General features: G+C 52.9%; 1 protein-coding gene across 1 annotated transcript in view; it reads left to right on the top strand.

Moving 5' to 3' along the window:
• The window catches only part of LOC119957833 (thymus-specific serine protease), a 30265-nt gene that overhangs the window by 10408 nt on the left and 2891 nt on the right, over positions 1–16966 (top strand). The window contains exons 4-10 of the mRNA XM_038785972.1: positions 1673–1802; positions 3811–3934; positions 7836–7913; positions 8854–8901; positions 9277–9546; positions 10430–10571; positions 11113–11292. Of these exons, the coding sequence (XP_038641900.1) occupies positions 1673–1802; positions 3811–3934; positions 7836–7913; positions 8854–8901; positions 9277–9546; positions 10430–10571; positions 11113–11292 (972 nt within the window). The remainder of the gene's footprint in view (positions 1–1672; positions 1803–3810; positions 3935–7835; positions 7914–8853; positions 8902–9276; positions 9547–10429; positions 10572–11112; positions 11293–16966) is intronic.

The raw sequence follows: 16966 nt of genomic DNA, 5'->3' as shown, positions 1-16966 counted from the left end.
TAGGTGGATTGGCCACGTTAAATTGCCCCTTAATTGGAAAAAATGAATTGGGTATTCTAAATTTATTTAAAAAAAATAAAAATATCCCAACCACCGTAGTGGGATTTGAACTCCTGTCTCCCGCTCCTCCGTCTTGCTTTTGGATGACTAGCCCAGTTACAGAGCCGCAGTGCCCCAGGAAGAGCAGCACTCCCTCAGTATTGCTCAGGGTGCTCCAGTCTCTGGAGTGGGATTTTGGAATGGTCAACCCGATAGAGTAGAATCATGGGGTAGTACGGTACCAGAGAAGGCTGTTTGGCCCATCGAGCCTGTGCCAGCCCTTTCAAACAGACGAGAACCAGTGTTTATCCCACACTCCCCTTCATGCGTACGGCATGCTTGCCTTCATCGGCCGGGGCATTGAGTATAAAAATCGGCAAGTCATGTTGCAGCTGTATAGAGCCTTAGTTAGGCCACACTTGGAGTATAGTGTTCAATTCTGATAGCCACACTACCAGAAGGATGTGGAGTCTTTGGAGAGGGTACAGAAGAGGTTTACCAGGATATAGCCTGGTTTGGAGGGCATTAGCTATGAGGAGAGGTTGGATAAACTCTGTTTGTTCTCACTGGAACGATGGAGGTTGTGGGGCGACCTGATAGAAGTCTACAAAATGATGAGGTGCATAAACAGAGTGGATAGTCAGAGGCTTTTTCCCAGGGTAGAGGGGTCAATTACTAGGGGGCTTAGGTTTATGGTGCGAGGGGCAAGGTTTAGAGGAGATGTACAAGGGACGTTTTTTTACACAGAGGGTATTGGGTGCCTGGAACTCGCTGCTGGAGGAGGTGGTGAAAGCAGGGACGATAGTGACGTTTAAGGGGCATGAATAGGATGCAGCATGGTGGCAGCACGGTAGCATGGTGGTTAGCATAAATGCTTCACAGCTCCAGGGTCCCAGGTTCGGTTCCCGGCTGGGTCACTGTGCGGAGTCTGCACGTCCTCCCCGTGTGTGCGTGGGTTTCCTCCGGGTGCTCCGGTTTCCTCCCACAGTCCAAAGATGTGCGGGTTAGATGGATTGGCCATGCTAAATTGCCCGTAGTGTCCTTAAAAAGTAAGGTTAAGGGGAGGGTTGTTGGGTTACGGGTATAGGGTGGATACGTGGGTTTGAGTAGGGTGATCATTGCTCGGCACAACATCGAGGGCCGAAGGGCCTGTTCTGTGCTGTACTGTTCTATGGGAATAGAGGGAGACGGACCCCGGACGTGGGGAAGGTTTTAGGTTAGACGGGCAGCATGGTCGGTGCAGGCCTGGAGGGCCGAAGGGCCTGATCCTGTGCTGTATGTTCTTTCTGCCGCTGGTCACTTTACAGTCATGGGAATGTTGTGATGGGTCAGTTTTGAACTATGCAACTCTGTTTTAGTCCAGACTCTGATCTGAGCCAGGCAATCCAATGAAAGAGCCCACTTTGAATTCCTATAGCACCTTCCAGGGTCTCCGGGTGAAGGTTTAAAGTGTCTCCCGTTACGGCTCAAAATTGGAGTGGGGGTTGGGGGTATTGTCCATCGCAGGGCAGGGTGGTCTGACTTTGGGCCTGGTTGGGGTTGGAGATGTTTGGTGGTCACTGTTCCGCAGGGAGGTCAGTATTTGATGGAGCCATGCAGTTACCATCCAGTCGTTTCCCTCTTGTTTCTTCAGGTGAGCATGTGGACCTAGCGCGGAAATACAGAGCTCTATTGGTCTCCCTGGAGCACCGCTATTACGGAGCAAGCATCAACCCTGACGGGCTGAGCGACCAGAACATCCAGTTTCTGTCGAGTCAACAAGGGTAAGTCAGGTTCTTAACGGCGATGATTTTGGGCCCTGGCCTGATTTTGAACGGTGTGCTCTCTACTGCTTCTCTTTGCTTCTCTTCTCGCTCTTCCACTGCTCGAGTCTCTTTATCCCCCCCCCTCCCCCGCGTCATCTACTCGCCCCTGCCACCACCAAACCCCCCCCCAACCTCCTGCCAGAACTCCAAATTTATTCTTTCATGGGATGTGGACGCTGTTGGCCGGGCCCAGCATTTATTGCCCCGTCCCTAATTGGCCCTCGAGAAGCCGGTGGTGAGCTTGCCACCTTTGAACCGCTGCGGTCTCGGTGGTGTAGGTACTCCCTCCATGCTGTTGGGGAGGGAGTTCCAGGATTCTGACCCAGCGACCATGAGGGAATGGCCGACGTGTTTCCAAGTCAGGGTGGTGAGTGGCTCGGGGATGAACGTGCAGGCGGCTGTCCGCTGCCCTTGCTCTTCCAGATGGTGGAGGTCGCGGGTTTGGAAGGTGCTGTCGAAGGATCGTTGGCGTGTTGCTGCCCCCATCTTCTATATGGTACATATGGCTGCCACTATGCGTCGGTGGTGGGGGGTGTGAATGTTTGTGGATGGGGTGCCAGTGAATATTTGTGGGTGAGGTGCCAATCAAGCGGGGATGCTTTGCCCTGGATGGTGTTGAGCTTCTTGAGTGTTGTTGGAACGACGCTCATCCAGGCAAGTGGGGAATATCCCATCGCACTCCTGACTTGTGCCTTGTAGATGGTGGACAGGGCCTCACGGTAGCATGGTGGTTAGCATCAATGCTTCACAGCTCCAGGGTCCCAGGTTCGATTCCCGGCTGGGTCACTGTCTGTGTGGAGTCTGCACGTCCTCCCCGTGTGTGCGTGGGTTTTCTCCGGGTGCTCCGGTTTCCTCCCACAGTCCAAAGATGTGCGGGTTAGATGGATTGGCCAGGCTAAATTGCCCGTAGTGTAAGGTTAATGGGGGGATTGTTGGGTTACGTGGGTTTAAGTAGGGTTATCATTGCTCGGCACAACATCGAGGGCCGAAGGGCCTGTTCTGTGCTGTACTGTTCTATGTTCTATGACAGGCTTTGGGGAGTCAGGAGGTGACTTGCTCACCGCAGAATTCCCAGCTTCTGACCTCTTGTCGCCAAAGGTATTATGTAATCGGTCTAGTTCAATTTCTGATCAATCGTTAACCCCCTTAGTATGTTGATGGTGGTGATTTCGGCTATCGTAATAAATGTCAGGGGGAGCTGGCTAGATTCTCTTGTTGGAAATGGTCATTCCCTGTCGCTTGTGTGACACTTGAACTTGCCACTTGTCAGTCCAAGATAACAAAGGGTCAGTGAACCCGTGGCTGCCTTCCATGAGCCAGGGTGGCTTAATATTTCCATTGCTGCTCTCGCCTGGTCTGGCAGCATTGGGGAAACTTTGCTATTGACACCATCATCATCCAATGAGTTTTAGGAATGGTGACCAGACTAACAACAAACTAACAACTTACTCGGAATGCAGAGTGTATTTAAACAGAACACTACAGCAAACAGTCTACAGAGTCTATTTTAAAAGTGGCGTTTCTGAGCTGCTGTACAGCAAACTGAGCATGTGACTGAAACTGGCTTGTTTCTTACTTGGTCCAACCCTCTGCAAACGCAGTGTTTCCTCCAACTCCGACTACTTCCACATTCCCCCACTTCCTTCACTCCATAATTGGTGGCCGTGTCTTCAGCTGCTTGGGCCCCAAGAACTTGCGTTCTCGACATAAACCTCCCCACCTCTGCTCCTTTCAGCCCGTCTCTTGCACCTCCTAATATCTACTTGAGTGGCTCCGATGTTGACTTTCGCTAACGCTCCCGTGAAGTGGTTTGGGATATTTTGCTATGTAACGGGTGCTATATAAATGCAGGTGGTTGTTGGCAATCCGAGCAAAACGTTGCGTTGTTTGGGCCTTGGGGTCTTTTCACTGTTGTCCCTCTCCGTTATCCTGGTGGCCCCTAACTCCAGTGTGCTTTTCCGGATAGGCTAGCTGACCTAGCAACGTTCCACGAGTTCATTAAGCAACAGTACGCCCTGACCGGAAAACACCGTTGGATTTGCTTCGGGGGCTCTTACCCGGGCTCCCTCTCGGCGTGGTTTCGGATGAAGGTAAGGAGGATCGACGTGTAGCCGCAACCTGGCAGTGACCCCATGGCTGCCTTGACATGAGCCGGAACTTTTCTATGCCTGGCCACGTTTGGGGAAATATAGGAACTTTTGTTGACACCACAATTAGTCAATGAATTGGAGGTAGGGTGGCATTTACAGAACCTATTTGAACAGCACATTCCAGCAAACAGTCTACAGAATCTACTTAAAAATAGTCTCTATATGAACTACAATAAACCAAATTTGTGACTGTACCCTGATAGAACCAGCCATATTTAGGGGCAGCACGGTAGCATTGTGGATAGCACAATCGCTTCACAGCTCCAGGGTCCCAGGTTCGATTCTGGCTTGGGTCACTGTCTGTGCGGAGCCTGCACATCCTCCCCGTGTGTGTGCGTGGGTTTCCTCCGGGTGCTCCAGTTTCCTCCCACAGTACAAAGATGTGCAGGTTAGGTGGATTGGCCATGATAAATTCCCCTTAGTGTCCAAAATTGCCCTTAGTGTTGGGTGGGGTTGCTGGGTTATGGGGATAAGGTGGAGGTGTTGACCTTGGGTAGGGTGCTCTTTCCGGGAGCCGGTGCAGACTCGATGGGCCGAAGGGCCTCCTTCTGCACTGTAAATTCTATGTAAATATTGCTCCAACAAAATGCAGGACAAGTCAGGAGTGTGATAGAATATTCTCCAATTGTCTAGATGTGTGCAGCCCCAACAACACCCCAGAGTACTGAAGGAAGTGGCCCTAGAAATAGTGGATGCATTGGCAGTCATCTTCCAACATTCTATAGACTCTGGAACAGATTGAGGGTCGCTGATGGTGTTAAACCCCACTACAGTAGTCCCCCGTTATACCGCGCTCCGCAATACCGCGGTTCGCGATATACGGCGGGGGGGCTTATGGACCCCAACTGTCAGCTTCCTTCTCCGGATCAAAGTGAGCCGGCCGCTGAAATTGACACTGCCGGCTGATTGGAGGGAGAGAGCAGCCGGCAGTGTCAATTTCAGCGGCCGGCTCACTTTGATCCAGAGAGGGAAGCTGCTCTCACTGAAACAATCAGCCGGCCGCTGAAGTTGACACTGCCGGCTGCTCTCTCCCTCCAATCAGAAACATTAAAACTTAAAAGTTGGATTGGAGGGAGAGAGCAGCGGGCAGTGTCAATTTCAGCGGCCGGCTGATTGTTTCAGTGAGAGCAGCTTCCCTCTCTGGATCAAAGTGAGCCGGCCGCTGAAATTGACACTGTTTTAATTAGATCCACGATGGGGGTTTTAAATTTATTTAAAAATCTATGCTGGCGCTTCCCATTGAGAGTCTACGGGGGTCTGACCTCTCCCCCCGCCCCCCGTAGACTCACAATGGGAAGCGCTAGCATAGATTTTTAAATAAATTTAAAACCCCCATCGTGGATATCCGCGGCTCGGATACAACGCGGGTGGCTGTCTTGGACCCCTACACCCGCGTTATAAAGGGGGACTACTGTACTTTCAAAGGGAGGTAAAATAGAAAACAGGGAATTATCGACCAGTCAGCCTGACGTCAGTAGTGGGGAAAATTCTTAGAGTCGATTTATAAAAGATTTAACAGCCGAGCACTTGGAAAACAGTGGCCGGATCGGATAGAGTCAGCATAGATTTACGAAAAGGAAATCATTCTTGACAAATCTACTAGAATTCTTGAAAGAATTAACTTGCAGAGTTTAAAATAAATAATAAAAATTTGGAGTGTGCAATTAATTTTTCCAATTAGGGGGCAGTTTAGCACGGCCAATCCAGCTATCCTGCACATCTTTGGGTTGTGGGGGTGAAACCCACGCAAACACGGAGAGAATGTGCAAACTTGATTCGCCCTGATGCCCCACGGCGCCGAGGTCCCAGGTTCGATCCCGGCTCTGGGTCACTGACCGTGTGGAGTTTGTGCACACTCCCCGTGTTTGCGTGGGTTTCACCCCCACAACCCAAAGATGTGCAGTCTAGGTGAATTGGCCACGCTAAATTGCCCCTTAATTGGATAAAATCAATTGTGCACTCTAAATTTATTTTTAAAAAACAAAAAAAAAGTGTGCGCAAACTCCCCAGAGCCGGGATTGAATCTGGGAACTTGGTGCCGTGAGGCAGCAGTGCTAACCACTGTGCCGCCGTGTTGCCCTTTAACTTTTAGAGTTGATGAGGGGGAACCAGTGGATGTATATTTGGACTTTCAGAAGGTTTTCCACAAGGCCCCACATACCAGATTAGCGTGTAAAATTAAGGCGTATGGGATTAGGGATAAGGTATTGAGATGGATAGAAAACTGGTGTGTAGGCAGGCAGTGCCTAGTGGGGTACCACAGGGATCAGTGTTAGCATCCCAGCTATTCACATGATATATTAATGATTTAGATGAGGGAACTAAATGTAACAACTCCAAATTTTCAAATGAGACAAAGTTGGGTAGGAGGGTGGGTTGTGAGGAGGATACAGAGATCCTTTAGCGTGATTTGGACAGGCTGAGTGAGTAGATAACTGCAGGGCAGATGCAGTATCATGTGGATAAATGTGAGGTTATCCACTTTAGTGAAAAAAACAGGAAGGCAGATTATTATCTGAATGACTGAGAGAGGGGAATGTGCAACAAGATCTAGATGTTCTTGTGCACCAGTCTCTTGAGGGTAAGCATGCAGGTGCGGCAAGTGGTAAAGAAGAAACTTTGGCCTTCCTAGCGAAAGGATTCGACACAGGGAGCAGGGATGTCTTGCTGCAGTTATATGGGGCCTTGGTGAGGCCACTCCTGGAATATTGTGCTCCGTTCTGGTCTCATTATTAAGGAAGGATGTTGCTATGGGGGGAGTGCAGCAAAGGTTTACCAGACTGATTACTGGGATGATGGATCTGATGTATGAGGAGCGATTGAATCGGTTAGGATTTGTATTGCTTCGAAGAATTTGGAGGGATCTCATCGAACCCGATAAAATTCGAACCGGATTAAGACCGGGTAGATGCAGGAAGGATGTTCCCGATGGTGGGGGTGTCCAGAATCAGGAGTCACCAATCTGAGGATAAGGGGGTAGACCATTTAGGACAGAGAGGAGGAGAAATGTCTTCGCCCAGACAGTGGTGTGGAATTCACTGCCACAGTTGGGGTTTTCAAGGAGTTGGATACAGGTTAAAGGGATCGGAGGATATTGGGAGGGGAAAGCGGGAACAGGTTAGTGAGTTGGATGATCAGCCGCAATCATAAGTAATAGCAGAGCAGGCTTGAAGGGCCGAATAGCGGCCTCCTTCTATGTTTCTGTGAAACACGAGCTCGACACCATTCAGACAAAGTAGCCTGTTTGATCGGGACCCAATCCCCCACCTTAAATATCGCTCCCTTCTTCACCAGCGCGGTGTGCACCATATAGAAGATTAATGGCAGCATCTTGCAAGGCTCCTTCAACAGCACCTTCCAAACACGTGATCACCCACCCTCGAGGAGGGCAAGGGCAGCAGATACCTGGGAACACTGCCACCTGGAGGTTGGCCTCCAAGTTGATCACCACCCTGACTTGGAAATATATCGTCCCTTCACTGTCGCTGGGTCAATATCCTGGAACCCCCTCCCTAACAGCACTGTGGGTGTACCTACACCACGTGCACTGCAGCGGCTCAAGCAGGTGGCTCGCCACCAACTTCTGGAGGGGCAATTAGAGAAGGGCAATAAACACACCGGCCTAGTCAGCGATGATTACTGGATTTTACTGAATAAAGAAAATATTAAAATTGTGTGAGTAACGTCGACTCCAGTCACCGACTGTATGAGAGAGTATGTCCGGGACTTTGGGTGAGGTAAAGGAAACATTTGTGAGGGGGGAGGGGGCTTGGGCTTGTTCTGGAGTAAACAGCGATCAGTTCTGATGTAAACCTATCTCTTGACTATCCTTTTCCAATAGTTCCCTCACTTGGTGTTTGCTGCTGTGGCCTCATCTGCTCCAGTCCGGGCCCAACTGGATTTCACAGGTTACAATGAGGTAAGATTCACCGTCAGCGTCACAGCTCCTTCACCCACTCCGCCCCCCCCCCCCCCCTTTCCCCAAGCTGCAATGTGTGTCAGCAATTGAATTGACGCGGTCTGCCCCTCACTCCTGATGGGGTTAGTTACAGAATAAAGCTCCCTCTACCGGCAGCAGGGGAACAGTGGTTAGCACAGTTGCTTCAGAGCGCCTGGGTCCCAGGTTCGATTCCTATCTTGGGTCACTGTGTGTGTGGAGTCTGCACGTTCTCCCCGTGTCCGTGTGGGTTTCCTCCGGGTGCTCCGGTTTCCTCCCACAGTCCAAAGATGTGCAGGTTAGGTGGATTGGCCATGATAAATTGCCCCTTAGTGTCCAAAAAAGGTTAGACTGGGTTACGGGGATAGGGTGGAGGTTTGGGGCTTAAATGGGGTGCTCTTGCCAAGGGTCTCATTCTGTAGTGTAAATTCTATGTTCCCTCTACACTGTCCCCATCAAACACTCCCAGGACAGGTACAGCACGGGGTTAGATACAGAGTAAAGCTCCCTCCACACTGTCCCCATCAAACACTCCCTGGGCAGCTACACCTTGACCAGAGATTGAGAGATTCCTGTTTGGGGTCATTCCTGTGTGAGGGTTGTGGAGGTGATGGTCATTCCTGGGGGACGTGTTCAGGGTGCCCCCTGCCCCCGTTTGACATTTCTGTTTTCTTTTTTTTTAAAATTTAGATTACCCAATTATTTTTCCAATTAAGGGGCAATTTAGCGTGGCCAATCCACCTACCCTGCACATATTTGGGTTGTGGGGGTGAAACCCACGCAGACACGGGGAGAATGTGCAAACTCCACACGGACAGTGACCCAGAGCCGGGATCGAACCTGGGACCTCAGCGCCGTGAGGCGGTTGTGCTAACCACTAGGCCACCGTGCTGCCCTGACATTTCTGTTTTCTATCCTACAGGTGGTTTCGAGGAGTCTATCGAACCCAGTGGTTGGGGGATCTTTGAAGGTATGAATGGATTTGGGTATATCGGAGCAATGCGCTGCCCCACGCTTACCTCCCCTCTGCGCTCCCCCTCGCTCACCCTGAGCCACGTGTGGGAATTACCTCCCCCAGGGCCTGTTGTGACTTTCTCAGGGCTGCAGCAGGTACCTGTGGGGTTCAGCGTTGATGGGGTGAAAATTCCTGTTCCTCCAGATCTAGAATGTGAGGCCCTTCCTCCTGACACCCTCCCACTTTCGTCCTGACCCGTCTTGGTGGTGATGGGCCGAGAGTCAGGTGGGGCAGTCCCTCCATTCCAGCTGCTTCTTTGAGGGTGGGCAGGACGGGATTGGGGCCTAGTTCTTGCTGACTTGCCGCTGGTTTCTCTCCACCCCCCGGCAGTGCCGGACGGCCGTGGCACAGGCCTTCTCCCGGCTGGACCGGATCCTGGCCCGAGGCAACACCTCCGGACTGGAGGCCGACTTCCGGTCGTGCCAGAAGCTGAACGGGAGCGGCGACCGGGGTGAGTTCGCCGGCAACCTGGCTGACATCGTCATGGGAACCGTCCAATACAACGCGGAGGAGCCGGGCAGCGACATCGCCAACTTGTGCCGGATCATGACCAATCAGAGCCTGGGGTCCACCTACCGGAGGCTGACTGTCCTCAACAAGGTAACTGGGAGGGGGAGGGGGGAGGGTGCAGTGAAGGCCAGGGAGGGGAGGGTGGGGTGGTTGGATGGCTGGGGGGGGGGGGGGGGGAGATAGCCAGGAGGAGGGAGGCAGTGAAGGAGGTGGGGTTTGAATGGCCGGGGGAGGGGCATGGAAGGTGGGTGGGTTGGCCGCAGGGGGTGGGGGGCAGGGAAAGGGGGTGATATGGCCGGGGGAGGGGCAGGGAGGGGTGGGATGGCCGGGGGAGGGGGCAGGGAAGGGGAGGTGGGATGGCCGGGGGAGGGGGCAGGGATGGGGGGGGGTGGGATAGACAGGGCGGGGGCAGGGAAGGGGGGGTGGGATGGCCGGGGGCGGGGGCAGGGAAGGGGGGGTGGGATGGCCGGGGGAGGGGGCAGGGATGGGGGGGTGGGATAGCCAGGGCGGGGGCAGGGAAGGGGGGGTGGGATAGCCAGGACGGGGGCAGGGAAGGGTGGGATGGGAGGGGGCAGGGAAGGGGAGGTGGGATGGCCGGGGGAGGGGGCAGGGACAGGGGGGGGTGGGATAGCCGGGGGCAGGGAATGGGTGGTGGGATGGCCGGGGGAAGGGGCAGGGAAGGGTGGGATGGGAGGGGGCAGGGAAGGGGAGGTGGGATGGCCGGGGGAGGGGGCAGGGAAAGGTGGGAGGGGGCAGGGCAGGGGAGGTGGGATGGCTGGGGGGGGGGGCAGTATGCATTGTGGGGTGGGGGGGTTGTGTTGGGGTGACAGTGAGGTGATATCCCAAGAATAGGAGCTGAGGCCACTTGCCCCCCCCCCCCCCCCCCCAAAGGCCCGGATAAAAGGGACCCCCACCCTCTGCAATGTGTTGACCTCCAGTTCCAGGCTACAGTTTTGACCTCTTCAATTTTCAGAAATACATGGATGTAATGGGATTGCCGTGTGTGGACAACTCTCACCGGAACGTTCTGGAGCAGCTGCGGAGCACCGAGGTGAAACCGTTTGGAGTGGGACTGCGTCAGTGGTATTACCAGACCTGCGCCGAGTTTGGTTACTGTAAGCTCTTCCACCGTTCCCTCCCTCCCGCGGCGAGTGATCAATCTGTGCTGTTACCCTAAATCGTCGGCGGCAGGAGAGCAAAGGTTCACCAGATTGTCCCCTGGGGCGAGGGGGTTGCCCGACGAGAGGCTGAGTAAATTGGGTTCATATCACCTGGGGTTGAGGGGGATTTAGTGGCGATCCCGTTGAGACATCCCAAGATTCTGAAGGGGGTTGACCGGGTAGATCTGAGAGATTGTCTCTCTTCCCCCCCCCCCCCCCCCCCTCCCAATCGGCTGAGTCCAGAGCGGGGGGGGTGGGGGGGGCTCCATCTTGGGATAAGGAGTCGGCCATTTTGGACTCTGATGAGGAGAAATTTCTCGCTTAAAAGATTGAGAATCTCTGAGATTCTCCCCCCCCCCCCCCCTCAATGGGTTGTGGGTGCTCCTTTGCTGAATATATTTTAAGTCTGGAATATTTTGGGGGGACCAATCTCAGTCCGGGCTGTCCGGCTCACTGTCTTCTCCTCCCCCCCCCCCACCCCCCCTTGTTTCCCCAGACCAGACGTGTGAGGACAAGGGCTGCCCACTCTCTCGCTGGCTGACGCTGCGATCGCAGGTGGCCATCTGTGTCCAGGTGTTTGGTATTGACCCGGGCAACGTACAGGGCGCCGTCAACTTCACCAACGACTATTACGGCGCCGACCACCCTGCATCAAGCCGCGTCATCTTTGTCAACGGTAAGAAGCTGGTGGGGATGGGGGGCGGGGAGGGGGGCTTGAAAGGGTGGCGTGAGCCCGGGCGGGGTTCGTGACCCCGATCGCGGGAGGTCAGGGGTTGACGGATGATGCTCGTGTGGGAAGGGACTGTCAGCAAAAGTTCCTTCAGTTTTTTTTTCCCTTGTGTATGGTCTGTTCACTTGGATGTGGGGTAACTTCAAATATTGTTTTTTTTTATAAATTTAGAATATCCAATTCATTTTTTCCAATTAAGGGGCAATTTAATGTGGCCAATCCACCTAACCTGCACATCTTTGGGTTGTGGGGGTGAAACCCACGCAGACACGGGGAGAATGTGCAAACTCCTCACAGACAGTGACCCAGGGCCGGGATTCGAACCCGGGTCCTCAGCGCCGTAGGCAGCAATGCTAACCACTGTGCCACCGTGCCGCCCAACTTCAAATATTGTTGACGGACCTTCTCAATGAGCTTTACAGCACCGAATGAGGCCCTTCAGCCCATCCTGTCCCTGCCGGCCATCAACCACCAATCTACTCTAATCCCATTTTGCAGCACTCGGTCCCCAGCCTTGGACGCGGTGATGTTTCAAGCACTCCTCTAAATGCTTCTTAAACGCTGTCAGGGTTCCCGCCTCCTCGGCCCTTTCAGGCAGCCAGTTCCACACTCCCATCATCCTCTGGGCGAAAAGGTTTTTCCTGAAAACCCTCTTAAAACTCCTGCCTCTTAATCTTTATATCCAAGCCTCCTGGTATTGACCCCTCTACTAAAGGGAAAAGCTTCTTTTAATCTATGCCCTGTGTAATTTTGTACACCTCAATCAGCGCCCCCCCCTCAGTTTGCTCTGCTCGAAGGAGAACGACCCCAGCCTAACCAGCATAGCTGAAACGCTCCAGCCCGGGCAACATCCTGGTCAATCTCCTCTGCACTCCCTCCAGTGCAATCACGGCCTTCCGATGGTGTGGCGACCAGAACTGCACGGGGCACATCATGTGGATGGCCACCCACCATCGAAAGGGAACACTGACCTTGACGCCAAACTGGTTGAGGGGAAGCCCAGCAAAAGTTTGGACAATCTTTTTATTTTTTTTATTTTTATAAATTTAGAGTACCCAATAATTTTTTCCAATTAAGGGGCAATTTAGAGTGGCCAATCTACCTATCCTGCACATCTTTGGGTTGTGGGGGCGAAACCCACGCAGACACGGGGAGAATGTGTAAACTCCGCACAGACAGTGACCCAGGGCCGGGATTCGAACCCGGGTCCTCAGCGCCGTGAGGCGGTTGTGCTAACCACTAGGCCACCGCGCTGCCCTTAAAGTTTGGACAATCTGAAGTCAAAACGGGAATATGCAGGAGATACCCAGCAGGTGAATCATTGATGTATTTCTGGGAAATGTTATCCCCGTTAATGCTTCCACTGGGCTATGAAAGAGGAACAGAAATTTGAATGGAAACAATGGCTTGTATTTGTGCAGCCTTTCGTGACCTCAGGATATCTGTATCAGAAACCCAGCAGCCAATCGGTGTACAGGCTCCGCCATGTGATGGTGGGCAGATGATGTTTCCTTGTGATGTCGGCTAATTAACAAGGTTCAGGCAGAGCAGAAGGCGCAGGGATCAAGGGTTGAAATGATGCTCAATAGGCACAAGTCGGGAGTGTGATGGAATACTCTCGATTGCCTGGATGAGTGCAGCTCCAACAACACTCCCAAGAAGCACGACATAGGGGCAGCACGGTGGCGCAGTGGTTAGCACTGCTGTCTCACGGCGCCGAGAACTCTGGTTTGATCCCGGCCCCGGGTCACTGTCCGTGTGGAGTTTGCACATTCTCCCCGTGTCTGCGTGGGTCTCACCACCACAACCTCATTTTAAGAAGGATGTGGAAGCTTTGGAAAAGGTGCAAAGGAGATTTACCAGGATGTTGCCTGGAATGGAGAGTAGGTCATACGAGGAAAGGTTGAGGGTGCTGGGCCTTTTCTCATTAGAACGGAGAAGGATGAGGGGCGACTTGATAGAGGTTTATAAGATGATTAAGGGAATAGATAGAGTAGACAGTCAGAGACTTTTTCCCCGGGTGGAACACACCATTACAAGGGGACATAAATTTAAGATAAATGGTGGAAGATATAGAGGGGATGTCAGAGGCAGGTTCTTTACCCAGAGAGTAGTGGGGGCATGGAATGCACTGCCTGTGGACGTAGTTGAGTCGGAAAAGTTAGGGACCTTCAAGCGGCTATTGGATAGGTACATGGATTAGGGTAGAATAATGGAGTGTAGATTAACTTCTTAAGGGCAGCACGGTAGCATTGTGGATAGCACAATTGCTTCACAGCTCCAGGGTCCCCAGTTCGATTTCGACTTGGGTCACTGTCTGTGCGGAGTCTGCACATCCTCCCCGTGTGTGCGTGGGTTTCCTCCGGGTACTCCGGTTTCCTCCCACAGTCCAAAGATGTGCAGGTTGGGTGGATTGGCCATGCTAAATTGCCCAAAATTCTATGATTAACCTAGGACAAAAGTTCGGCGCAACATCGTGGGCCGAAGGGCCTGTTCTGTGCTGTATTTCTCTATCTCTAACCCAAAGCTGTGCAGGGTGGGTGGATTGGCCAGGCTAAATTGTCCTTTAATTGGGAACATTATTTTATAAAAGAAGCTCCACCCCATCCAGGACAAAGCAGCCCCTAGTTGATTGCTCCCCTTCCGCAAACATTCACTCCCTCCACCCACACACAGCAGTTGTGTGTACCATCTACAAGATGCACTGCAGTAACTCGCCAAGGCTCCTTAGGCAGCACCTTCCAAACGCAACCACTACCATCTAGAAGGAGAAGAGCAGCAGATACCTGGGAACACCACCACCTGGAGGTTCCCCTTCGAGTCACTCACCACCCTGACTTGGAAATATATCGGCCGCTCCTTCACTGTCGCTGGGTCAAAACCTTGGAACTCCCTCCCTAACAGCACAGTGGGTATGCCTACACCTCGGGGATTGCAGCGGTTCAGGAAGGCGACTTGCCACCACCTTCCCAAGAGCAACCATGGCTGGGTAACGAATGCTGGGCCTGAATTAACGACGCCCACATCCTGCGAATGATTTTTTTTTTAATGTAAAAGTTGACCCGGGAAAACTCGGTAAAGTGTGAATGTTAATATTTATCAGTCTGGGACCGATGGAAGAGCAGTGGATGCGTACTCGGACTCTGACGGTGTGGGAGACACTATTTGATCCGTGTGTGTTTTCGCTCTTTGAAAGAGCGATCCACGAGTCCCATAATTCTTCAAATTCATTTTTGGTTTTCAAGTATATTTTTGGAGATGTTGTTCAATTGGCCACTATTGCCCTTGAATTAGCATAACCTGCACTTCAAAGAATGTTCCTCCCGAGCTTCCCCCCTCACTCTTTCCTCTCCAACTATCTCCATGGCTACCAACCTCCCTCCCAGTGAAAACTCTCGACCAACGGCCTTTATCATTTTGAAAACCTCCCAACCTGAGACGAGGGCAGGAGGTGCCGAGAGCAGCCGCCCCCGCCCCCCCCCCCCCCCCCCTTATTACCGCCACCACTTGAGGCCAGGCAATAAATGCCAACCTTGCCAATGACGCCCATCGTGACAATGAATGAATATTAGAGGAACATGCCCCACACCTCTGGCTGCTGACACCGTGTGGCTGAGCGGAGTACTGCAATAGGTTGGCGCTGAGGCGCATGATGGCTAATAGTCAGAATCATGGAGTCATGCATTACACCCTTCGGCCCATCAAATCTGTACTGAACAGGCTAAACGTAATCTATACCAACTACTGCCCTTGGTCCATAGCCTTGAATGTTTTGACATTTTAAGTGCTTGTTCACTTTTTAAAGATTGAGGGTTTCCCCACCTCTACTACCCTCCCCAATCAGTGCATCCCCAGACTCCCATCACCCTCTTGACTGCAAAGGTTTTTCCTCAAATCCCCTCTAAAAACACCTCCTCACCTTAAAGGTATGCCCCCTCGTTCTTGACGCTTCAACTAAAGGGAACAGCTGCTCCTTATCCACCCTGTCCATACCCCTCCTAATCCGCTACACTTCAATCAGGTTCCCCCTCCACCTTCTCTGCTCCAAACAAAACAACCTCAGCCTAACCAGCGCCTCAATAGCTCAAACGCTCCATCCCAGGCAACCTCCTGGTAAATCCCCTCTGCACCCTCTCCAGTACAAACATAGAATCATAGAATTTACAGTGCAGAAGGAGGGCATTCGGCCCATCGAGTCTGCACCGGCTCTTTGAAAGAGCACCCTACCCCATCCCCGTAACCCCACCCAACACTAAGGGCAATTTTGAACACTAAGGGCAATTTATCACGGCCAATCCACCTAACCTGCACGTCTTTGGACGGTGGGAGGAAACCGGAGCACCCGGAGGAAACCCACGCAGACACGGGGAGAACGTGCAGACTCCGCACAGACAGTGACCCAAGCCGGGAATCGATCCTGGGAACCTGGAGCTGTGAAGCAATTGTGCTAACCACAATGCTACCGTGCTGCCCTAATCACATCCTATAGTGCGGTGACCGGAACTGCGCACATTATTCCAGCTGTGGCAGAACTGAAGTTTTGTACAGCTCCCACATAAGCTCCCTGCTCTTGTAATCTATGCCTCGACTGATAAAGGCAAGTGTCCCGTCTGCTGCCTTAATGACCCTGTTGACCTTTCCTGCCACCCTCGGCAATATGTGGACAAACACCCCAAGATCCCTTTCTTTCTCTGAGCTTCTTGGTGTCCGAACAGCCAACGAGTGCTCCCCCCCCCCCCCCCCCCCCCCCCCCCCCGGCCGCACTATTGGCCACCCTGCCAATCGGCGGTGCTCAACTGAGCGTCTTGCTGACCCAGGGACCTGCCACACTCTGAAATTCTGGGAGCCAAGGGGAAAGTGGCCTCTTGAGAGAGCAGAACGTGGTGGTGGTTGGGGGGGGGGGGGGGGGGGGGGGCAGGAGAGGCTGGAGTTGGCAAGGTGAGAAACGTGACGCAGAAAGCAGCCACTTGACCCGAACAATCAGTGACGTTTACCCTCCACAAACCGTTCTCGTCACATTTTTCTCGCCCTATTCCCATATTACTACATCGGCAACATTGTAATATTGAACGTCGACAGTTACTGGGACTCTAACCTCTGGAATTCCTGTCCTAGCTTCCTCAGCATCAACCCATTGCAGTACCCGGTCCACCCACATGGTGTCAGCATCATACCACCCCAGGACGCTCTCTCCGAAACCTCGCCTCGCATCGTACGTGGCTCCTTGTCAAAATTTGACTGATTGCCCTCCGGCGGGATGTTTTCACAATGCCACGGGCGCTATATGAATGTGGGGAAAAGCAAAGTTAGTGGCTACAGCCGTAAGACGGCCGCCAAGCAAACCGCACTCCCTCCCTCCCACCACAATCCTGACTCCAGTTCAGCCCAGGCTGGGATTGAGGCCTCTTTCTCTCTCTCTCGGGAGTTCACCGCGAGTCTGGACTGGGTTCCTCATGTACCAGTTCTGGTTCAATGGCGGGGGGGGGGGGGGGGGGGGCGGGGAGCTCTCACGCCTCTGAATGGCTCGCTCCACATTCCCAAGACGTCAGCGCATATCTCCGGGGGTGCTGCACTGTTGGAGGTGCTGTGTTTTGGGTGAGATGCTAAATTTAGGCCCCCG

The sequence above is a fragment of the Scyliorhinus canicula genome, chromosome 27, assembly GCF_902713615.1.
Source record: "Scyliorhinus canicula chromosome 27, sScyCan1.1, whole genome shotgun sequence".
Taxonomy (NCBI): Eukaryota; Metazoa; Chordata; class Chondrichthyes; order Carcharhiniformes; family Scyliorhinidae; genus Scyliorhinus; species Scyliorhinus canicula.
Note: the sequence above shows the minus strand (reverse complement) of the source record. Positions and strands in the feature narration are given on the sequence as shown.